The following is a 22,474-nucleotide window of genomic DNA, read 5'->3' as shown; positions in this document are numbered from 1 at the left end:
TTTGTAGATAAAAATGGAGACCCAGAGAGGGTTAGTGACTGCCCTGCAGGCACACAGCAGACCAGTGGCAGAGTGAAAAACTGGACCAGGGCAGCACATGGAGGGGCAGGGCCTCTCCTTCATGTCCCCACTCCCAGATCAAACTTCTGCCAAGACTGCAGCAGGTGTGCAAGGGTTAAACTGACCATCAGCTCCCCAGGGACCATCCTGGACCGTGGGCTCAGTGCACAAGCCTCCAGAGGCCTCCAAGAGGGGCAGGAAGAGGACCCTGGCCAGGCTTGCGCAGCAGGCCCTGAGGACAGGGAGGGCTCCACACATGGGATGCCTGTGTCATACACACACGTGTGTCACTGTGTGCCCCATGCCCATACATGGTCTCTCACCAGTTCCCCTGCGGCTAGCCCTGCTCACCCGGCATGCAGCCCGGCCCCCTCCCCCCGCACCCTGCCCTCCTGCAGCAGGAGCCCAGAGAAGCATTTCCTGTTTGGGGGTGGCCTCCTTTCCCTCTAAGCCCAGGTTCCCAGGACCCCAGGCTGAGCAGAGGTTCAGGGAGAGCAGCTCCCTGTCCCTCCTCCTCCCCCACACACCCCCAGTCCAGCTGGAGCCAGGGAGCTTGGGGTGAGGGGGAGGTTGAGGCAGGAGCTTAGTACATAAGTGAGGGACTGAAGATGTCTGTGCCTGGCCCTGGCCGGGTAGCTCAGTTGGTTAGAGTGTCATCCTGACCAAGGTTGCAGGCTGGATCTCCCCACGGACACATACAAGAATCAACCAATTAAAGCACAAACAAGTGGAGCAACAAATTGATGTTTTCTCTCCCCCAACCCCTTTCCTCTCTCTCTCTCCAAACAACAACAACAACAAGATTTTTTTTTTAAAGAAGTCTGTGCGTGCTGTGATCAAGGGGCTCCCATGTGTTAGGGCATGTAGAATGTGTGTGCACCTAGGGGTGGCATGTCAGAGCACATGAATGTGTGAGGGCCGCAGGCCTGTGTGGGTCTATAGTGAGGGGAAGGGCTTAGCATGTCAGACTGTGCAAATCTGGTCCACGGAGAAAGCTTTTGTGTGGGAGGAACATACACACGTGTGACGTGAAGGGCATGCGTCAGAGCATGTTTCCACATGTATGACATGGCAAGCTGTTGGGCTGTCAGGGGTGTGATGAGACTGGTGTGTCCAGATTCGGGTCACGGTCGGTCTCTGGGAAGTGACCTCACCCCACGCGGAGAGCCCCAGGCTGTGCTGGTTTCCAGAGGGTCGTCCAGCCTCTCCAGGCAGGCTGGTCCCCCCCCTGACTCCCAGCCCCTGAGTGCTCCTCCCCGCCTCCCGCCCCAGCCCCAGCCCCCCTACCCCTGCCCCCGCCCGACTGCTTCCTGCTCGGGCAGCCCCCCGGGAGCGGGAGGGGGAGCTGGCGGCGGCCCCAGCCCACTCCTTACAAGGCTTCAGTCCGGCGGGGCCCGCCCCCGGCCCGCCCCCCGGTCCCTCCCCCTGTCAAGAGCGGCCGCGGCCCCGGCCTGGGCCAGTCGGGGGGCGTCGCGATGCTGCTGCGCCTGCTGCTGGCCTGGGCCGCCGCGGCGCCCGCGCTGGGCCAGGTCCCCTGGGCCACGGAGCCCCGCGCCGCCTGCAGCCCCGACAGCTGCTACGCGCTCTTCCCGCGGCGCTGCACCTTCCTGGAAGCCTGGCGGGCCTGCCGAGAGCTGGGGGGCGACCTGGCCACCCCGCGAACCCCCGAGGAGGCCCGGCGCGTGGACAGCCTGGTGGGGGCCGGCCCCGCCAGCCGGCTGCTGTGGATCGGGTTGCAGCGGCAGGCCCGGCAATGCCAGCCGCAGCGCCCACTGCGCGGCTTCACGTGGACCACGGGGGACCAGGACACGGCCTTCACCAACTGGGCGCAGTCGCCCACTGGCGGGCCCTGCCGGGCCCAGCGCTGCGTGGCCCTGGAGGCGGCCGGCGAGCACCGCTGGCTGGAGGGCTCGTGCACGCTGGCTGTCGATGGCTACCTGTGTCAGTTCGGCTTTGAGGGCTCCTGCCCAGCTTTGCCAGAGGAGGCTGGCCAGGCCGGCCCCGCCATCTACACCACACCCTTCCACCTGGTCTCCACCGAGTTTGAGTGGCTGCCCTTCGGCTCCGTGGCCGCTGTGCCGTGCCAGACGGGCAGTCAGGCCTCTGTGCTGTGCGTGAAGCAGCCCCAGGGCGGTGTGAGCTGGTCGCGGGCTGGGTCCCTGTGCCCAGGGACCGACGGCGGCTGCAACCCGGGCGATGGGGGCTGCGAACCAGAGTGCGTGGAGGAGGCGGACGGTCATGTGTCCTGTCGCTGCAATGACGGCTTCCGGCTGGCCGCGGACGGGCGCAGCTGCGAGGACCCCTGTGCCCAGGGCCCGTGTGAACATCAGTGTGAGCCCGGCGGGCCACAGGGCTACAGCTGCCACTGTCGCCTGGGTTTCCGGCCCGTGGAGGATGAGCCCCACCGCTGCGTAGACACAGACGAGTGCCAGATCGCCGGCGTGTGCCAGCAGATGTGTGTCAACTACGTCGGTGGCTTTGAGTGCTACTGCAGCGAGGGCCACGAGCTCGAGGCTGACGGCATCAGCTGCAGCCCTGCTGGGGACGTGGGTGCTCGGGCTTCCCAGGACCTTGGGGAGGAGTTGCTGGATGACAGAGAGGATGAAGAGGACGAAGGTGAGGCCTGGGAGGACTTCGATGATGGCTGGACAGAGATGCCTGGGATGCCGTGGATGGAGGCCACACAGCCGCCTGACTTTGGCCTGGCCTATGGGCCTAGCTTCCCAGAGGACCGAGAGCCACAGATGCTCTACCTGGACCCGACCTGGCCTCCCCCCCTCAGTGCTCCCAGGGCCCCCTATCACTCCTCAGTGCTCCCCGTCACCCGGCCCGTGGTGGTCTCTGCCACACGTCCAACACTGCCTTCTGCCCACCAGCCTTCTATCATTTCTGCCACACACCCACCCCTGGCCCCTGCCCCGGAGCCCCCCAGGATCCCTGCCATGCACCCAGCTTTGCGCCCTGACCACCAGTTCCCTATGATCTCAGCCAACTATCCAGATCTGCCCTCTGTCCACCAGCCTCCCATCATCTCTGCCACTAGCCCAGCACGGCCCCCTGCCCCTCAGCCCCCAGTTATCTCAGCCAAATACCCTGAACTGTCCACTGCCCATCAGTCCCCCTTGTTTCCAGACACCCAGGTGGCTGATTCCCAGGCCACCACTCATTGGTCTGGAATCCCAGCTAACCACACCCCTCTGGCCACCACCTCCAGTGCTCATCAGTCCCCTGTGGCCCCAGATGTCCCGGTTCTCAAAGCCCAGGCCACCCGCCTTCCCAGGACCTTGACTGTCCAGCCGTCTCGGACCACTACCTCCAGGTCCCCTGCCCATCAAGTCCCTGTGCCTGCTGCCACCCAGCCCCCAGTCCTTCACACTCCCCTGCCCCCTCAGAGTCCCACTAACCAGAATGCTCCCTCCAGCCCTACACACACTTACTCCAAAACCCCACAGGTCCCAAGAGGAGGTGCCTCGGATCCCAAGCTGACCCCAATGCCTTCAGCAACCCCCACAGCAGGCCCCACAGCCCTGGGGGAGGCCAGTCCTGCAGGCCGAAGCCGGAGGGATGACCGGTGGCTGCTGGTGGCACTCCTAGTGCCAACCTGCGTCTTCTTGGTGGTCCTACTCGCACTGGGCATTGTGTACTGCACCCGCTGTGGCCCCCATGTGCCCAACAAGCGCATCACGGACTGCTATCGCTGGGTCACCCACTCTGGGAACAAGGGCCCAACAGAACCCATGCCCCACCGGGGCAGCCTCACAGGAGTGCAGACCTGCAGAACCAGCGTGTGATGGGGCACAGCACCCCACTCTGTGGGGGAAGGGGCATGCACTGGACATGTGGCCCAGACTGCACCAGTGACCCATGGGGGCTGCCCAGATGGACAGAGGGCTTCCTGCTCCCCGCGGCACAGCCAGGCTCCTCTCAGTCAGCCACTAGACTTGACTCGTGACAACTCTGCTCCTGGGTCTGGCACTTACGACAGAGGGGATGCCAAGGCCCCCAGGACCTCAGGGGGTGGGTGCTGGGGTCTCCTCCAATAAACCGGGTGCCAACCTCATCCAAAGCTTCCAACCCCATTGATGCCTGAGGGGTGGGTCTGGGAGGATTCAGAAAAAAAGAAGGGGAACTGCTTTCAGCTTGTCTGGGTCCCCAAGGAAAAAAGGTAAGACCCCTTAAGGCAGTGGTTCTCAACCTTCCTCATGCCTTGACCCTTTCATACAGTTCCTCATGTTGTGGTGACCCCCAACCATAAAATTATTTTTGTTGCTACTTCATAACTGTAATTTTGCTACTGTTATGAATCGTCATGTAAATATCTGATATGCAGGATGTATTTTCATTGTTACAAATTGAACATAATTAAAGCATAGTGATTAATCACAAAAACAATATGTAATTATATATGTGTTTTCCGATGGTCTTAGGTGACCCCTGTGAAAGGATCGTTCGACCCCCAAAGGGGTCGCCACCCACAGGTTGAGAACCGCTGCCTTAAGGGAAGGTATGCTTCAGAGATTCTCAGGGAAGTAGGAGCCCAGAGGGGGCAGAGCCTTGCCCAAGGTTACACAGAAATCCAGGGAATGGGAGGTTTGGGATGGGGAATTCCATATTTGTTCTTTATACAAAACTCCAAGAAGGTAGGGCTGAATCTGGGGGAGGGTTCTGGAATGAGGGCTTCTGCTGAACTGGAGCCAAACTGGGGTTTGAAGGTTAAAGGTAAGCCTGGGGCCTGGTGATCCTGGGAGTGAAGAGGGTCTAGTGGGTGAGCTTCTCCTAACTTTCTTCTGGTACTTCCCTTCCTGCCCCTGCAGGCTGCCCAGAAGTTGGTGGCTGGGCTCAGGGTCACTCGAGGGTGCTGGCACTCCTCCTGCTCTAGGAAGGAGGTGGGAGTCCGAGCCTAGAAGGCTAGGCTGGGGAGAGCGCTAACTAACCCGGGAGAGAGAGTCCACATCCAGCTCCCTGGGCAGCCTCCGGAGCAAGGCCCTCCCATCTTGGGCACATTTTGCCCTTCTCTATGGTGTGGGCCAGAAAGAACGTTCAGGCTGTTCAAGGCTAAATTCCCATAAACTGGAGGAGGGAATAGTCAGACATCACAGCCTGGGAAAACCATGCAACCTCCAGCATCTTGGGCTCACTGCCTTGGGCACAGGGCGAGGAGGAACCTGGGCCGGGGAGGTACCGGTTCCCACTGCCTCTGTAATTTTTCAGTTGCGGCCTCTAAGGAGCCTCTAATTAGGACGGAGCAGAACCACCACGACCACCCGGGCAGGCGAGGAGGGGTGGCCAGAGGCCCCTTCCCTACCAGGTACCCTATGCCACTGCCTGGCCCCAGGGCCTGGGCCTGGGCTGGAAGGGTAAACTGGGCCCCGAGGGACTAAGAGACTAGAGGCTGGAGCTGGGGACCAACCTGAGGGCGGAGGGGGGCGGAGGGGACGCTACGCACAACCCCCGCCCCCTCTCACGTTTCCCTAACTCAAACCAGACGCCCCACCAGATCCTGCCCAAGTTTTTAACCTTGGAGACGCCGCCGAAGAAGTTTGCTGCATGGGAGTGGGGGTGGCGGGGTGGCCCAAACGCCTGAGTGTGGGAAGGAGATGCGTGCGCCGCCTCCGGGGTGACAAAGCCTGCCAGGAGGAGAATGGCTGGAGCTCCCTCCTGTGACCCCGGGCTGGGGATCCAGAGCGTCTCAACGAGGGCAGGAAGGAGTTAAATGCACTGCCCTCGAAGGGAGGAGACGGGAGTGGGGAAGGGGGCCCAGAGCCGGCTCTTTGTCATACCGTAATGAGCACCAGATGCGGAGCTGCGTGCGGGCCGAAACAGACGGCCTCCCAGGGCCGAGCCCCCGCCTGCGCCCAGCCCAGCCCAGCCTCTTCCCAGGCCCCGAGCTGGCTCCGCCCACTGACTCTCACCTCCGCCTACCAGCCGGGTCCCAGGGAGCTATGAGCCACGCCCACTGACTGACGTCACGCACCCCTCGGGAGCTCTCCAGAGGCCCCGCCCATCAAAGCTACAAGCCTCGCCCCCTGCCAGCTCAGAGATTCTCAGAACTATTGCCCCGCCCCTCTGTTAGCTCCGCCCAGGCTGAGGCAGTACCAATGGCCCCGCCCACCAGGGCCGTAAGCCCCGCCTCCTCAGCGCGGTGTGCTCAGTCTAGCCGAGTTATTAGTTCCCGTTTCCAGGAGGTATGAACGGGATCCGCCCAGAGTTTACACATTCTCCTCACGCAGCCCCGAACTGAATTCCCATAAACTGGAGGAGGGAGTTTTAACAACTAAAACTCTGCCCCTTCCCAGAGCCGGGGACTCGGTCCACAGCGCAGGGAATCTCTACAGATAGTGACTGTGGCAGAGATGCAAACTCTGCCCTCCGGGGTTTACGCGGTCCCCTCAAACCCTCAAACGCCTCTGCAAACTCCGCCCCCAACCACAAGCCCCTCCCCGTCACCAAGGGATACAAGTCGAAGGGGCGGAGCCCCAGACCCGCCTTACCGGGAAAAGAACTCCGCCCACGTACGGCTCTTTCCCTTCACACGGAGGCAATGGCCCACCTACTCAGAGGCCCCGGCCCGCCCAGTAAAAATGCCCACGTACCGAACCGTGACCCCATAAGTCCCGCCCGCCCACAGCGCCCCTTGTTCGTTCAGGGCTTTTTGCACAAGCACCACCCACGCAGAGAACAAGCCCAACCTCTTCCCCCAGGCTCCGCCTCCTGCCTGCGTTAGCCCCGCCCACCTTTAGCCCCACCTTCTCGGAACTCAAGCCCCACCCGCCCTGGGCTTAGGACCTTTGAAGTCTCTCACCACCCGATGCTCGGACTAGTGGGTCGGAACCCTCGTCCCGGACCAAGTTACCCCTGAATCCAGCCAGGCGCCCTCTCTCCTTCCCCACCCACGGCTTCTGTGCGTCTAGATTGCAGGTTCTCTGGAGGGAGCTCTGACACGGTGTAGAGCCCAGTGCACGGCATCGATGAACGGGCCTTTGGTGCCACCTGCCTTCCGCACCGCAGCTTGCAGCCAGCGGGAGGCCTCAGCCCGGGCCCCTCTCCCAAAGTACACTAGTGATCAATAAATAGTTGCTTAATTTGTGTCTGTTACTCAGATATCTGCCAACTCCTTCCCTCCACCCCCGCAAAGCAGCAGATCGGTTGCAGGTGCCTTCCGTTGTATTTGGAAGACCTCAAGGCTCTTCGCGCCGGCCCTCAAGCCATTCTGTGAGCTGAGGGGGCCCCTGCCAGTCTTTACAGAGGCTGGTGGGACTCCGGCTGTCCCTTCCCCACGAATTCTGTTTCCCAGGGGTGAAAGCACAGTCTCTCACCTGGGGGCCCAGAATTGTAGGCCTGGGTCCTCCCCTAACCCAACTTCAAAGTGTGGACACCTTCCCTAGGGGGTGTGTTTGGAGGGACGGAGTGAGTTTGGGCTCAGAGGCTCTCATGTGGGAGCTGAGAGTCACACTTTGGGGAGCAGGATTGATTTCAGAGCAGATCTCTACTCTATGTCAGCACTCATCACTACATTTGAAAATATTCACCTGCTCACTCTCACACGAGACTGGGGCTCCAGGAGGCCAAGGCAGTTGAGATCAGCTTTCGGAGCTCAGTAAAATGCTTTTCAAACATTGTTAGGACAGGTGGTGGTAGCTAAGGCTGAGGGGGCAGAACTAACACTTACTGAGCTCAGTTAGGTACTAGCACCGCTGGGTACCCTGCACTCCCTGCATTAAGCCCAGGGTGGAGCCACCTCCTGACAAACTCAGGCCTGGGGAGCGGGAGCCTTTCCAACTGAGGGTCCAGCTCTGATGCCCTGGCTACTATGAATGGGAGTAGCGTTTGGTGCCAAATGATAATAAAAATAACTCTGAATGCTTATTATATGCCTAGTCCTGTTCTAAGGGCTTTACATGCCTTAACCCTTTTAAGATCCATAACAACTCCCATGAAGTAAGTGCTATTCTTAGCACAATTTACAGGTGAGAAAGCTGAAGACACTAGCCTGAGTGCCTTGCTTTAGGCCACCTGCCCTATTTGGTCGAGTTAGTAAGTGAAGGTTTGAAGCCAGGTAGATTCTGTGATCTTCACCCCTAAGAGCAGGGCCAGTCCATAGCGATAGCCATGTCTCTGATCAGAAAATGCCCACTATTAACAACAACAACAACAAAAACCCTTCAAAGCCCAAAGCTTTTCTGAAAGAAAGCATTCATTGAGACACGTGCTAGCCACAGAAATGACCAGGTCCTGGCACCTGCAGTCTGAACCACCAGCAGCAGGACTAGGTGGGGAAGACAATGCGTCCGCAGTCCTGGGATTGACAGGGATCTGTTATACAATGAGTTTGGAGAAGAAAGATCTAAGTTGTTTTGAAAGAATTTACATTAGCTATAGGTAAGTGGCGTGGGAGAGGTGATGGGGACAGTGCTGAGATAAGAAAGAAGTGTTTTATGCTTCTGGATTGGTTGTGGGCAACAGTCTAGAAAGTTCATGCAAAAGCAGGATGCAGCAGTGTGTGGTGGTCGCTATCCTCTCCAGATAAGAGCTGTAATAACCACCTGGAAGCTGATTCAAAGTTTCAGCATACATTCAGGAATGTGAGCAATCCTGGCTTTGGCCAGTGGCTCTGTGAACTAATTAACCTCCTTTCTCCGCCCCCCCCCCCGCCCCCTCCGCCTCTTATTCTCCAGCCTGCCGCAATTTAATTTAGGACATCTCATAATTTTTCTCTTGTCACCACCTCCCAGGGAACTCACGTTTAGGGATGAGTCTGCAAGATGTGGACTCCCAGGCTGATCACACTGTGAATGGGGCGTGTGAAGCCCTCCCCACCCAAGGAGAGTCCGTGGTGGTTTAGGTGGATGATGCTGGTGAGGCATTCACTGCCCGTGACCTTGTGGGAGCCTGACAAGGGGTTCCCTCAGCGCAGCTTCAGGGAACCCGGTCGTGGTCATGTTCTCGTGTGATTCTGGTTAGTTCAGGGTTTTCTCACCAGGAGGCCAATTAACTGCAACTAAGAGCAGGCGCCCTGCACCAGACAGCCTTGCTCTGATTCTGGTTCCACTACTTGAGGGCGGGGGTCCTGAGGCAGGTTCCCTACTCACACTATGCCTGCCTCCTCATTTGGAAAAGCTGTGTACTATGAATCCACTATAGCAGTGGTTCTCAACCTTGGCTGCACATTAGAATCACCTGGGAATCTTTTTAAAATCTTGATTTTAGCCCTGACTGGTTTGGCTCAGTGGATAGAGCGTCAGCCTGCGGACTGAAAGGTCCCAGGTTCGATTCCGGTCAAGGGCATGTACCTTGGTTGCGGGCACATGTGCAGGAGGCAGCTGATCGATGTTTCTCTCTCATCGATGTTTCTAACTCTCTATCCCTCTCCCTTCCTCTCTGTAAAAAAAAAAAAATCAATAAAAAAATATATTTAAAAAAATAAATAAAATCCTGATTTCTGGGCCTCATCCTCCGGAAATTCTGCTTCTTTGTTATGGGGTGGGGGATAGAGAGTTAGAAACATCGATTAGAGAGAAACATCGATCAGCTGCCTCCTGCACACCCCACACTGGGGATGCGCCTGCAACCAAGGTACATACCCTTAACCGGAATCAAACCTGGGACCTTTCAGTCCGCAGGCTGACACTCTATCCACTGAGCCAAACCGGTCAGGGCTGAAATCAGGATTTTAAAAAGATTCCCAGGTCATTCTAATGTGCAGCCAAGGTTGAGAACCACTGGTCTATGAAGAAAGTCAAGGTTTCCTGCTGGAAGCCACTGCGGGCCTTCAGCGTGGCTGCATGAACCTGTTGCAGGAAGTGCCCTCTGCTTTCGCTGGCACTTGGGGAGCCCTGAAGACAGACTCCAGAAATTGATCATGGGAAAGTGCAATCAGAGGAAACTGACGGGCTAAGCCCGCAAGTCCCTAGGGCAGAGGTTCCCAAACGTTCCCGCCTCCTAAGTGTCTCAGTGATGTTTTTTCATGGCCCCTTTGGACTCCCAGTTCCATTGAATAAATAGTTAGGACCAAACAACATAATAAGTACTCGGTAGTCATTTGAAAAAAATTATACACATAGAAAGATACAAAAATATTTTATTTTATTCTCAATCACAGTCACTAGCTCATCGGGCATGTGTTGGGCACCGACCAACTTCCCAAAACTTGGAACGGAATTGGGCATCACCACTGCCGTTCCTGTCCCATGTTGACCTTCCCTATGGTACTTACTTTTTATCATGGCAGCTGCCCAAAACCCAGCTTCACAAAGATCATCCAAAGAAAGATAGTGCCGTCCAAAGTTGAAATTGTGAAGGGAAGCCCGGCAGGTGTGGCTCAGTGGTTGAGTGTCGAACCAGGTCACGGTTCGATTCTGGGTCAGGGCACATGCCTGGTTTCGGGCTCGATCCCCAGTAGGGGGTGTGCAGACGGCAGCTGATCAGTGATCTCTCTCTCTCTCTCCTTCTCCCTTCCTCTCTCTGAAATCAATAAAAACATATTAAAAAAAGAAAAGAAGGAATTGTGGAGTGCCTGGAGCGGGAGTTGTCTGACAGATGCTCTGTATCCTGTTTCTCTCAAAGGTTTACAGTATTTCACAGCGTCCCTGTGGGCTTCCCACCGGGCATGGGGCCTGACATCAAAGATTCTTGTCAGCCACCAGGGTCCTGACAGAGGACACTCAGAGGACTGTGAGGAAGGTACGGGTTGGTGATGCCTCTGGCCCTCCTCTTCCCCTTCTCCACTTCACTGCCAGGTTCATCTCATGGAGGCTGGTGACAGGATGGACACTGAAATCAAAATGAGCCTAGCCGGTTTGGCTCAGTGAATAGAGCGTCAGTCTGGGGACAGAAGGGTCCCAGGTTCGATTTTGGTCAAGGGCATAAGCCACTTCAAGGTCCTTAACTTTAATCACATCTGCAAAGTCCCTTTTTCCATGTAAGATAACACATTCATAGGTTCTGGGGATTAGAATGTGGACATATTTGGGGCCGTCGTTCCTCCGACGACACTGAGGGACCAGGAAAACTGTTGCAGATTGGCGTGCAATCCTGCTAGCCACAGCGAGCAGGTCCCGCGTGGAGCGCCCAGTAGGACAGAAGATAACATCTACTTATTTATTTATTTATTTATTTATTTTTTAAAATATATTTTATTGATTTTTTACAGAGAGGAAGGGAGAGAGATAGAGAGTTAGAAACATCGATGGGAGAGAAACATCGATCAGCTGCCTCCCGCACATCTCCTACTGGGGATGTGCCCGCAACCCAGGTACATGCCCTTGACCGGAATCGAACCTGGGACCTTTCAGTCCGCAGACCGACGCTCTATCCACTGAGCCAAACTGGTTTCGGCAACATCTACTTTTTATTGTTGGCTTGTTTATTAGGGAGAGAAACTGCCGTTCGAAAATTACTGGCCACTTCGTGCTGCAGTCCAAACCGCTGGGCGAGCTGCCACTGCTGCTGGTTTCACACACTGCCATGCCTGCCGTGAGGCCAGGCGGCGAAGGGGCCTGTGTTGCCACGGCTGCCACAACCACTGGGACGAGGGGCTGAGTCAGGCGGCGTTTCCAGCTTTCGTCTTCATCCTGGAACCACCGAGACCCTGGTGCTGAATTTGTGTCTAGCCATCCCTCTCCTCCGTGGCCATCCTCCCTGAGGGGCCCCTGATGTTCTTAGCTGCCGTCTGATCTCAATCTGCAGTCACTGGGGCTGTTTAATCACTTTGAACCTTGAAAGGACGGGAGGTCTCAGATGCTCTTCTCCCAGGGGCACCTTGAGCCCAGCCAGTCAGGGTCCTTTGATTACAAGCAAACGAAAGGGAATGATGTTGGGAGTTGTGGGTAACTGTGGGCTGAAAGTCACACCTGGAAACAAGCAGAACTGGGGTAGCTTAGGAAGTGGGAGCAGGGTCTCTGGACCCGCGTGATCAGGCCACTGCCAGACGCTAGTCCCCAGCCATTCTCAGAATCTTTGAGCCTTTGCCTAAAATTTACATCCCAAGGAAGGAGTATCCATCTGGCTTTCCGTGGGCCGTGTGCCTGCAATTTTGTCTCTTGAGGAGGAGGGGAAGGCTCCCAACTACAGACCCACCAGCTGGGTTTAAAGTGGCGGCAACTTTGTTTTCTTATACTCGTCCTAGGACATGCTTAGAGAGGAAGCAGGGCTGGGGAGGGAAGAGAAACGTCAATGTGAACATCGGTTGCCCTCCATGCATGCCCTGACTTGGGGGTCGAGCCCAAAAGCTAGGTATGTGCCCTGACCAGGAATTGAACCTACAACCTTTTGGTGCACAGGACAATGTTCAACCACGGAGCCCCGAGCCCCTCCGGCAGGGAGGCAGGCAGCTTTTAAGTGGCAGTTTCTCTCACTAATAAGCAAATAATAAAACAGTAGATTTTGTTTTCTGCCCTAGCAGGTGCTCCCCTGCAGAACTTGCTTACAGAGTGCAGCCTGTTTGCCTGGCTCCTGTGTGCGTCCCTTAGGACACTTTGGACACACACAGGGCCCCGTATCCCCATGAGAACAAGGGCTATGGCAGGGCAAGGGGTCAAGTGGAGGCCACTGGAAGCCCCTGCCCACTAAAATAATAGTCACTTTGCTCATTTATCCCAAGATTTATTGAGACACTATTATGCGTCAGCAACTCCACAAGGGCTGTTTCGGGTCTGTGGTTTGTAGTGTCCGGAGGTTACTCAAGTGGACTGTTCGAGAAGGTAAATGGGTGCCCAGAGCTCAAAGCAGAGGTCCAGGTTGAAGATAGAGAGGTTCCGTTGTGCCCCTGGCTGGGGATCCCAGAAACTACCAGCGTTGCCACCTTCACCCGGGGAGACCCAGCCCTCCCTGCCCCTTGCTTTCGAGTAGCAAAAGGTGCAAGAGAGGCCCCCGACTCCTCGCTTCATAAATGTCCTGTTGCTTGAATTCCCGCATGATTATATGTTGGTTTTATAAGGTTTTTCAGAGGTTTGAACTTGCTCTTTATTACTATATTAGCCTTTATACTATTGCAGTCCTTTATAACACATTGTTCCTGTCTTTTAGAACATATTGTGCTTTTGTAACACTTAAATTGAAGCTCCTCTACTGAAAGGAAGTTAGCATTTTTATTTTGGCCATTTTCATTTTATGAGGTTTTAAAACAGCGGTCAAAGAGAGGAAAAATGCGTCTGACCTGTGGAGTGTGACCTCGACTTCTGAAAGCTAGCACACTTCGGCCTCTCTGAGATTCGAGACAGAAATTCCCCCTTGGGGCAGATGTAGTCAGCCTCAGGCCCAGTGACCCTCAGCGTGAGGTGGACGTGGCTCCAGGGTCTTGCATCTGCTATGCATTATATACACAACAAATCACCCCAAACTTAGTGTGAAACAAGGATTTCTTACTTCTCACCGCCGTTCTGAACGTCAGCAAGTTGTGTAAGAATCAACATGGTGAGACCTAACCGGTTTGGCTCAGTGGATAGAGCGTTGGCCTGCGGACTGAAGGGTCCCAGGTTCGATTCCGGTCAAGGGCATGTACCTTGGTTGCAGGCACATCCCCAGTAGGGAGTGTGCAGGAGGCAGCTGATTGATATTTCTACCTCTCTATCCCTCTCCCTTCCTCTCTATAAAAAAATCAATAAAATATATATATTTAAAAAAAAATCAACGTGGTGGTTTGTCTGCTAGTTGCACCTGGGGTGGCTCCTGGGGCCCCAGTCCTCTGTGGCAAGTCCAAACGGCCTCCCTCTCATGTCTGGAAGCTGATGCTGGCTCTTGGCTGGGGGCCTCCGTTCTCCTGTGTGTGGTCTCTGGTCAGGCGGGAGGCGAGGCTGGCCATCTGCACAGCTGGTCTCAGGCGCCAGGGGAGCACAGGTGGAGGCTGCATGGCCGCTGCAGCCCAGCCTGCGGCTGCACAGCCTCACTCCCACCACATTCTGTGGGTCACAGCAAGTCTCAAGCCAGCCCAGATGTAGAGACTGAGGAAAGGGATTCCACTGCTGGAGGGAAGGCGCTGCAAAGAATTTGTGGCCCTGCCCAGCTGGTGTGGCTCAAGTAGCTGACCTATGAACCAGGAGGTCATGGATTCGATTCTCGGTCAGGGCACATGTCGGGGTGCAGGCTCAATCCCCAGTGGAGGGTGTGCCAGAGACAGCCAATCAATGATTCTGATCATTGATTTTTCTCTCTCTCTCTCTCCTTCTCCCTTCCCCTCCTTGATTTGAAATCAATAACAAATAAAAAGAATTTCTGGCCCCATGTAATCTACCACAGAGAGCTCCACCCAAAAAAATGACCAGAGCAGGTCACCCTACCCCCTGCAGTCCCCCCTCTGACACACCACCACTGTTCCCCCTCGAACAGCAACATAAAAGGTTGGCATTCATTTGCAGACCACTCTGCAGAGACTGGTCAGTTAGGAAAGGCATTTGGCCCAGCGACTGATTGCGTTGTTGAAGATGCCACTAGTGTATCTCCTATCCCACATGCCAATCTTACAATGTGATGTTGACATTGTAAGAGGTGGGGTCTTATGTTCCCTTTCCTTGGAACTACTTGGAACTTCATAACAACCTTGACCAATAGAAAGGGGCAGAGTGATGTGTGTGACTTCTGAGGCCAGATCATAAAGGGCCATACAGCCCCCACCCCATCGGTACACCTGTCCTTGGAACTCAGCCACCATGTTATGAGAAAGCTCAAGCAGGTGGAGAGGCCTCTGTGAGTGCTCCAGCCCCCAGCCCCAGAGAGGCCCTCAGCCCTCAGCCAGCATCAACCGCCAGATGTGTGAGTGAAGGAGCCTTACGTTGATCCCAGCCCTGGCTTTCCAGTCTTTCGCCAGAGACTCTAGACGTCTTGGGGTAGAGATAAGCCATCCCTGTTTGCTTTCTCTGAATTCTTGACCCACAGGAACAAGGAGAGACAATAATAATTATTAATTTTTTTTAAGCCACTACGTTTGGGGGAACATTGTTATGCTCTGCTAGCCTCAGCACTTGGCTAGAATTCTCAAGGTCATCTCCTGATCCAAGATAGCTGCTCGAGTTCCAACTGAATGCAGAATTCTTAGAAATCCCTTGTAACACATTCCGTTTATATTTCATATGCTAAAATTAAGCCACACTATATGGGCAAGGAAGGCTAGAAATGTTGGCACACATACAGCTGTGCAGGGTGCAAAGGCCCACCTTTTTAAAAAAATTTTTAAATATATATTTATTGATTTCAGAGAGGAAGGAAGAGGGAGAGAGAGATAGAAACATCCATGATGAGAGAGAATCATCGATCAGCTGCCTCCTGCAAGTCCCCCAGTGGGGATCGTGCCCACAACCCGGGCATGTGCCCTTGACCGGAATCAAACCTGGGACCTTTCAGGTTGCAGGCTGACGCTCTATCCACTGAGCCAAACCGGGTAGGACAAGGGCCCACCTTTTAGCTGGGCTCGCTGCCATCTGAAGGAGAACCGGGTTCTGTGTTTGAGGAGAGGAGAACGGGTAGTGGCTAGGTGGCTGTGGCGGGAGGGCAGGCAACGGAAGAGGGAAACCTTCCCCACGCGGGGGAGCTGAGCCAGTACGTGGACCCCTGCCCTCTCAGCCTCCTTGAATGCTTGGGTGCCATGGAGTTTCCCGTCTACATCGCTTCTTTACAAAGAGTTGACTTCCCTCCCAAAGAAGTGAGGCAGTGAGCCAATGCACAGGGCACGCTCTTGTCCAGGGGTGGGCAAACTTTTTGACTCGAGGGCCACAATGGGTTCTTAAACTGGACCGGAGGGCCGGAACAAAAGCATGGATGGAGTGTTTGTGTGAACTAATATAAATTCAAAGTAAACATCAAAGGGTACGGTCTTTTTTTTTTTTTTAGTTTTATTCATTTCAAACGGGCCAGATCCGGCCCGAGGGCCGTAGTTTGCCCACGGCTGCTCTGGTCTCTAACCCCATCCTTTCCATGTGGCCAGTGGGCAGCCAGACTTTTGCCTAAAATCCGAACATGCAGCCCTGACCTTATCACTCCCCTGCTCAGCCATCTTCATGGCTCCAGTTTGTCCCAGGTTAAGCACAAATTTCGGGATTTGGTATCAAAGGCCTCAGCCAACTCTTCCACTGTCCTTTGCTTTTACCTCCTCATCTCGCCTCGCCTCAGGGCCTGCACCCAGCCCTTTATGCAGGCGGGTCCCACTGCCCAGGACACCCCCTGCCCTGCCTGTGCCGGGAGAAGCCCTCCCATTCTAGGCACCCTTCCAGGGCCTCCACGAGTCCTTACAGGGCCTTTGCACGAGTTAGAAAAAGGTTCCCTTATCCGGGGGGATGCAGCGCCATGCCAGGTCTGGAGGAGTGGCCCACAGGGTGGATTCCACCCACACGTGCCCCTCAGCCTGGCACCCTGGCAGCGTAAACACCCCGCACAGCTGTCCGTGTGAAGATGCCACTTCCAGGGACCACGCCAGCCCCACCAGTGGGCGAAGCTCTTCCTGAGCCCCGTTCTGTCTTCAGTTCCCAAGCCCTGCTTTGGGGCTGGCTGCTTTCTGCTTTGTGTCCTCCAATCAGCTCAGTGCCCACTCCCCCAGGGCACTGAGCTCGAGCCACAGGCCATAGATCTTTCTCCCCACTCCGGGGGCCAGTCACCACTCCCTTAGTCCTTAGCACGCCCAGCAGCAGAATGGAAAGCCCCGCTGGACTGCAAGAGGGACCACTTGGACCACGCCTTAGGAGTGACCCAGATACCAGTGGACTGAGTCAGCTGCTCAGAGCCACTCAAACCTGAGTCTCAGAGGCCCCGGGCTGGGAGGGGAGATTCCCTCTCAGTTTACCCTGCTCCTGGGATCACTGGAGTTCAACCCTGCATCCCCTCCCAGAGCCCAGGCTGGCCCAGGGCCCCGGTAGTGGTGGCCTTGGACCCACTGCTCAGGAATGCACATGAGACCTTCCATTTTATACCTTTTATTTTATCTGCATCTTCGCTGTCTGCTCCCTCCCCCACCAGCCCCTGAGAGGGGGTGGAAGCCCCAGTTGGAAGGGAAGGGACTGCTCTTTCCTCCCTGGGAGAGGGGTGTCCCCTGGGCCAGGCCCCACTGATCAGGGAAGCAGAGGCCTCCACGGCAGAGCAAGGGCATCGTCCAGGAGGCTGTGTCAGGCTGAGGCCCCTCGGATGCCCTGTGGCCCTGGGCCCTGTGGATCACCAGGAAAATGAAGAGCAGAGAAGCCCAGAGGGTGTGTGCGTGGCTGACAGAGGCAGACCTGGACTTGGGGGGGGGGGGGGGCGGGCAGGGGCCAGGGAATGTGGTTCAAGGCCCTGAGAAGCCTTGGGTTATAGGGTTGCTGGATGTGGGGTGAGTACCCCAGGGAAACTGGGGGGTAGGGAGGGGCAAGGCTGTGCTCTAAGAACCAGGCTCCCGGGAGAGGGGCTGTGCTGCAGGGTCTGATCAGGGACTGGCCCCAAGAGGCCAGAGGGCAGGAGGGCGGCTGTCAGGGGTGGAGGGTGGGGACCTTGGGTGGCTGTAGGGCCAAGGCCGTGGTGCTATCGTAACCAGCTCTTCAGCTTCATGGATGTCAGCCCAGCTGGGCATGGCCCCAAACCACCAATGTGTGCTCTGGGTGGCTCTAGGGCTCCCAGTGTGGCCGCAGCCACGCAGGGAGGACCCGCAGGAGGCCCTGTGCTGCAGGCCACAGCTGTCCCCAGGACGCCTCCATTTCAGCTTTCTGGAAACTTCCTCCCCTGCCCAGACAGAACGACTCCCAAGACAGATCGTCTGCCATCGCAGGGGGTGGGACACGGTGGTGGCGGGCAGGAGCCATGCTGGGACAGTTCGTATAGACTCAGCCTCGGTGGAGCCCGTAAAGGCCCCCGGGGTCACTGCGTTCTGGTCTGTTTGGGAGTCACTCAGGCCTGGAGGCCCTCGGCGGGGCGGGGCGGGGGCGGGGCCGCTTCGGGGCCCAGGGGTCTCAGAAGGCCCCCTGCCCGTCCCCCTGGCAGCCGCTGTCCCCGTGGACGATGAGCACCGGGAGGTAGAGGGCGTCCTCATAGCACGGGGGGCTTTCCAGGGGCTCGGTGTCGTCCCCGCGGCGCCCCAGCGGCCCCCCGCTCAGGCTCCGGAAGACCCCGGGCGTGGCCCGGCCCCCGGCTCCCAGCGAGAGGCGGCTGCGGCTGAACGGCAGGCGGGGCCCGCCGGGCCGGGCCGGGGGCAGCGAGTTGCTGCTGACGGAGCGGCGGCAGCGCTGGCAGCCGCGGAGGTAGGCGCCCGCGCCGGCCCCCATGACCACGGCCTCCGAGTAGCTGGGCACCAGCTGCCGGTTGGAGCAGATGTGCCACTCGAGCTCGGTGAAGTCCACGGTGGCCACGCGGGAGAGGGGCGGCGCGCTGGGCGGGGCGCCGGGCGCGGGCGAGCCGGCGCCGAACAGCTTCTCCACCTGGTAGTGCACGTGCGCCGTCCCGCAGGCCGCCACCACGCGCAGCGGCCAGGACAGCGTGGCGGCCGACACGAGCCAGAAGACCCAGGCGCGCGCGTACCAGGGCGGGCGGCGCGGGTCGGCGAACACCAGCAGGCAGTCGCGGAAGTCCACGTCCTTCAGGTGCATGCCCTCGCGGGCCTCCAGGTAGTCGTCCAGGCCCTCGTTGGCGCCGAAGAAGCGGGCCCGCTGCGTGAGGTACGAGGCCTCGGCCTCGGCGCTGCCGAAGCTGAAGCACTTGGTGAAGCGCAGGCGGGTGGCCGCGTGCTCCGCCAGCCCCACCAGCTCCTTGGACACGTCGCGCACCCCGTGCGCCGAGTAGTCGAACTCGGCGCGCGCCGTGCGGCTGTCGGCGCGCTCGTGGTAGACCTGCGTGGTGGTGTAGGCGTCGCCGTTGCGGTAGCGGGTGATCTGGCGGGTGCGGCGCACGTAGTGGTAGCTGGTGGCCTTCCACCAGACGCAGGGCGGCGCCTGCTGCAGCCGGCGGATCAGCGCCAGCACCGTGTGCGCGTCGGTGCGCGGCGCCTGGCACGCCCGCATGTGGCAGTGCCAGCACTCGGCCAGGTAGAGGAGGTAGAGGAGGGAGACGAAGGCCAGCGGGATGTACAGGTAGCCATCCGAGCAGGGGCTGGCCGGGTAGGTGGGCGGCGGGGCCCCGGCCCCGCGGGCCAGGGCCGCCTCGGGCCCCAGGACCAGCCGCGGCACCGTAGCCAGGCGACACCAGGCCACCACGGCGCCACAGGAGTGGATGAGCAGCGTGAGGAGCAGGCACTTCCAGTGGGACTCGCGGCACAGGGAGCTTCCCAGGGACTGTTTCAGGGGCCGCTGCTGCAGGGCGGGCAGAGAGGGAGGCCAGGTCAGGGCGGCTGTCACTGGCACCTGCCACTCCACGCAGGCGCAGTGGAGGGGGTGGTGCTGTGCTGCCCACTCTACAGATGAGGAAACCGAGGCTCTGAGAGGTTGAATAACAAACTCCAGGCCGCTCACCCTTCTAGCTAACTCACAGTAGGGCTGCAGGACTCAAACCCAGGCCTATCTGCGCTGGGCAGGGTCAGTTCTCAGTCAAGGGCAGCTAGGCCAAAACGACCCATCTCTGCCAAGAGAAGGAAGCACCTCTAACTGGCCATTGAGAAAAGTGAGTTCTGGTCCCGGCTCTGCCCCAAACTTGCGGTGTGGTCACATCCCTGCCTTCTCTGGGCCTCAGTTCCCAGACCTGGTGGTGTGGGAGGCCAGGGTGGCAGGGGCCCTCTGGAGCCGACTGCCCAGGACCCCGTGCTGGCTCTACCACTCACTGTATGACTTGGGCAGGTCCCTCATGCTCTCTGCACCTCAATTTCCTCATCTGTGCACTGGGGTTGTTGAGAGGATTCAATGAGATCATACATGTGAAGAGCTCAGCACGGGGTCTGGCCGTGGGGATGAATATTATGACTGTCACCCTGAGACTCCCTCCGGTCCTTTGGTTCCACTAGGGACAGCAGGAGACTTGGGTCAGGTTTTTAAGGAAACCGGAAAGAGGAAGAGCTGGGAACGGGGAGGTGTGAGTCTGGGGGGAGCAGATGGAGTGCCGGCCTCCACTCCCCATCTGTGCTGAAGGAGGGGGTGGGACACAGCTGCTGGGCTGCAGGGGCCACTCCCCGGCCCAGAAGGTTTGGCCCACCCTTCCTGGCAGGGCTGCCAGCCTGTCATTCACCTCATCCCCAAGGTGCCTATGGAGAGAGAAAGGGGAGGCCGTCGGGAGAGGAGGGGGAAAGGGGAAAGGGGAGAGGTGGTCTGGTGGAAACAGCAGAGGTGGGGTTAATGGGCCACCTCTCCACTCCAACCCAGCAGGCCTTGAGAGGCCCAAGGGGAAAGGAACCACTCCCATCCCAGCCCAGGGCCTGCCCTCCCGCTGCATCAGCCCCCACAGGTGCACACCACCACCCTGACCCGCAGGGCCAGCGATGCACACACCCACTCATGCACACATCCCACCCCACACCCACCCACCGCAGGTGTGTATGCTGCCTGTTCATCCAAGACACACCAGATCCTCACCTGTGCCCAGGGCACCACCCCTACCCCCACACCACTACATGGTGTACAGACACACATACACCACAGGACACACGCATGCATATACATGTTACACATTCACTGCAGTCCAGGAACACACCAGGCCCTCACGTGGCCACAGTACATTCTCCACCCCCACCCCCTTCTGCAATCTGACACCCACACCCACAGACTGACTCTACAGGAGAGCTTCTCACAAAAAGACACGCACATGCACTCACACATGACCACTTTACCCAAGCCTAGCGGCCCATCACACCTCACCTGACTTTAGGGTCCCTGTGTCCCACCCAAGGTGTGGGGCGTATGGACCAGCACTCACACACCGACAAGCACACTGCATTCACCCCCACACACATAGACCCGCTCACCACTTATCCCCCCACACCCCGCCCTGGGCCCCACGCCCCTGCAGGTCCTCTTCCCAGCTCGGGCTGAAGAGGAGCCATCCTGGGGGTCCCAGCCAGCAGGATAGGCCTAGGCCCTCACAGCGGGGTGAGGAAGCAGGGGTACCAGAGGCCTCCTCCCTACCTTTTTCCCTACATCCCCCCCCCCCAAGTCCCTGCTACTGCTGCTGCATTGCAGGCTCTGCCTGGCACCTCGTGAGCCGCCAGGACAGGCTGGGGGCCTGACCCCTGGGCCCTGGGGGTGAGGGCAGCGCTGCGGAATGGGGACCTGAGGGATCAGGCGCTGACGTCACAGGAGGGGGAAGCTGGAACAGGGGACGAGGGGGCGGGAATCGCCCCCCACATCCCTTCCCAGATGCCCCACCCCTGCACCCACGCGGGTCCCTAGGCTCCGACCCCTCGCAGGGCGCAGGCTACCCCAATGACGTCATTGTCCCCAGGGGCTCAGGACTTCCCACCTCAGCCCCTGTCCCGGGATCCGCCCCTTCCCTTGCCCCCCTTTCCCCGCTCCGACCCGGCTCCGGCTCCCCACCACTCAGAGCCCATACCTCCTCCCGCAGCGGCTCGCCGTCCGTGATGAGTGCAGGCACCTCCCCGCCATCGCCACCGCCGCCCTCGGGCATGGTGTCCTGGCTGCTTGGGCGACCAGGGCCCGGGCCCCGGGCATGATAGGGGAGCACGGAGGGCTGCCGCTCGCCCCGGAGGGCGTCCGCTCGGCTCGGCGGCCGCGGAAGGAGTGCACCGAGCTCGCCCGAGCGCGCGGTGGCAGCGGCGGCGGCGGCGTTGGCGGCCTCGGTGCCCGGCGCCCCGCCCTCCGCTGACCCCGCCCCCACGGCACCGGCGGCGCCGCCAGCAGAGCCTGGTACCGCGGGTGCTGCCCCAGCCCCCAAGAAGCCCAGGCTGGGTGGACCGACGCCTGGGTCCCCCTCCTGCCGCGCTGGCGCTGGTGATCCTGGGCGAGTCTTTGCTCTCGGGGCGAGTTTCTCCCGCTCCCCGACCCCCGCTGTGAAATGAGGAAGGAGAATTGCGAAGGTGGGTGTCTACTTCTGAGGAGCAGGCGCAGGCCTGAGTCCACCCAGAACCCAGCCGGGAAGCCTCGCTTGTAGGAGGGAGGCAGTTATAGCCGAGACAGATGTAGCGCCTGATTAGCTGGACAGAGGCTTGGGTTCCACTCCGCGCAGGCTGACTCAGGGCGCTCAGCGGTGTGACCTTGGGTGGGCGCTCTCCATCCGCAGCCTCACTTTCCCCACCGGAGCGATGCAGATGGAAGAGCGCTAGATTCCATCAAAGCACAAACATCCACCACACGGTTCAGGGGGTGGCCCCTGTGCTGCGTGGGAGGACTCCTCCCAGGTCCCTGTCGCTCCAGCCCTGCTCCCTGGTCCTCAGGGGCCTCAGACCTTCACACCTGTCCCTGGATCTGGGCCAAGCCCCCAAGCTAGGCAGTCGGTGGGTGGGACATAGGGAGCTGCAAGGCAGGCAGGTTTTGTTTTGTAGTCCACCCCCCCCCCCCCCCCCGCAAAGGGCAATTCAAAGGCCATTCGGTTCAAC

At 58.5% G+C, this 22,474-nt stretch overlaps 2 protein-coding genes across 2 annotated transcripts; one reads left to right on the top strand and one right to left on the bottom strand.

Annotated features, from left to right (window-relative positions):
- The first annotated feature begins 1,535 nt into the window (after positions 1-1,535).
- CD248 (CD248 molecule) lies at positions 1,536-4,126 on the top strand. The gene has a single exon (XM_070426446.1). The coding sequence runs from the start codon at positions 1,536-1,538 to the stop codon at positions 3,849-3,851; it is 2,316 nt and encodes a 771-aa protein (XP_070282547.1). The 3' UTR covers positions 3,852-4,126.
- A 12,827-nt stretch (positions 4,127-16,953) lies between these two features.
- On the bottom strand, positions 16,954-21,695 carry TMEM151A (transmembrane protein 151A). Its single transcript, XM_070426445.1, has 2 exons — positions 21,472-21,695; positions 16,954-19,289 (listed from the first exon to the last, which is right to left on the bottom strand). Exons 1-2 carry the CDS (start codon positions 21,544-21,546, stop codon positions 17,958-17,960), a joined length of 1,407 nt encoding a protein of 468 aa, XP_070282546.1. The 5' UTR covers positions 21,547-21,695; the 3' UTR covers positions 16,954-17,957.
- Positions 21,696-22,474: the final 779 nt, after the last annotated feature.

Source organism: Myotis yumanensis, unplaced genomic scaffold (genome assembly GCF_028538775.1).
Source record: "Myotis yumanensis isolate MYYU_CA2020_CCGP unplaced genomic scaffold, mMyoYum1.0.hap1 SCAF_10, whole genome shotgun sequence".
NCBI classification, from domain to species: domain Eukaryota; kingdom Metazoa; phylum Chordata; class Mammalia; order Chiroptera; family Vespertilionidae; genus Myotis; species Myotis yumanensis.
The sequence above is the reverse complement of the archived record's forward strand: the minus strand, read 5'-3'. Positions and strand labels throughout refer to the sequence as shown.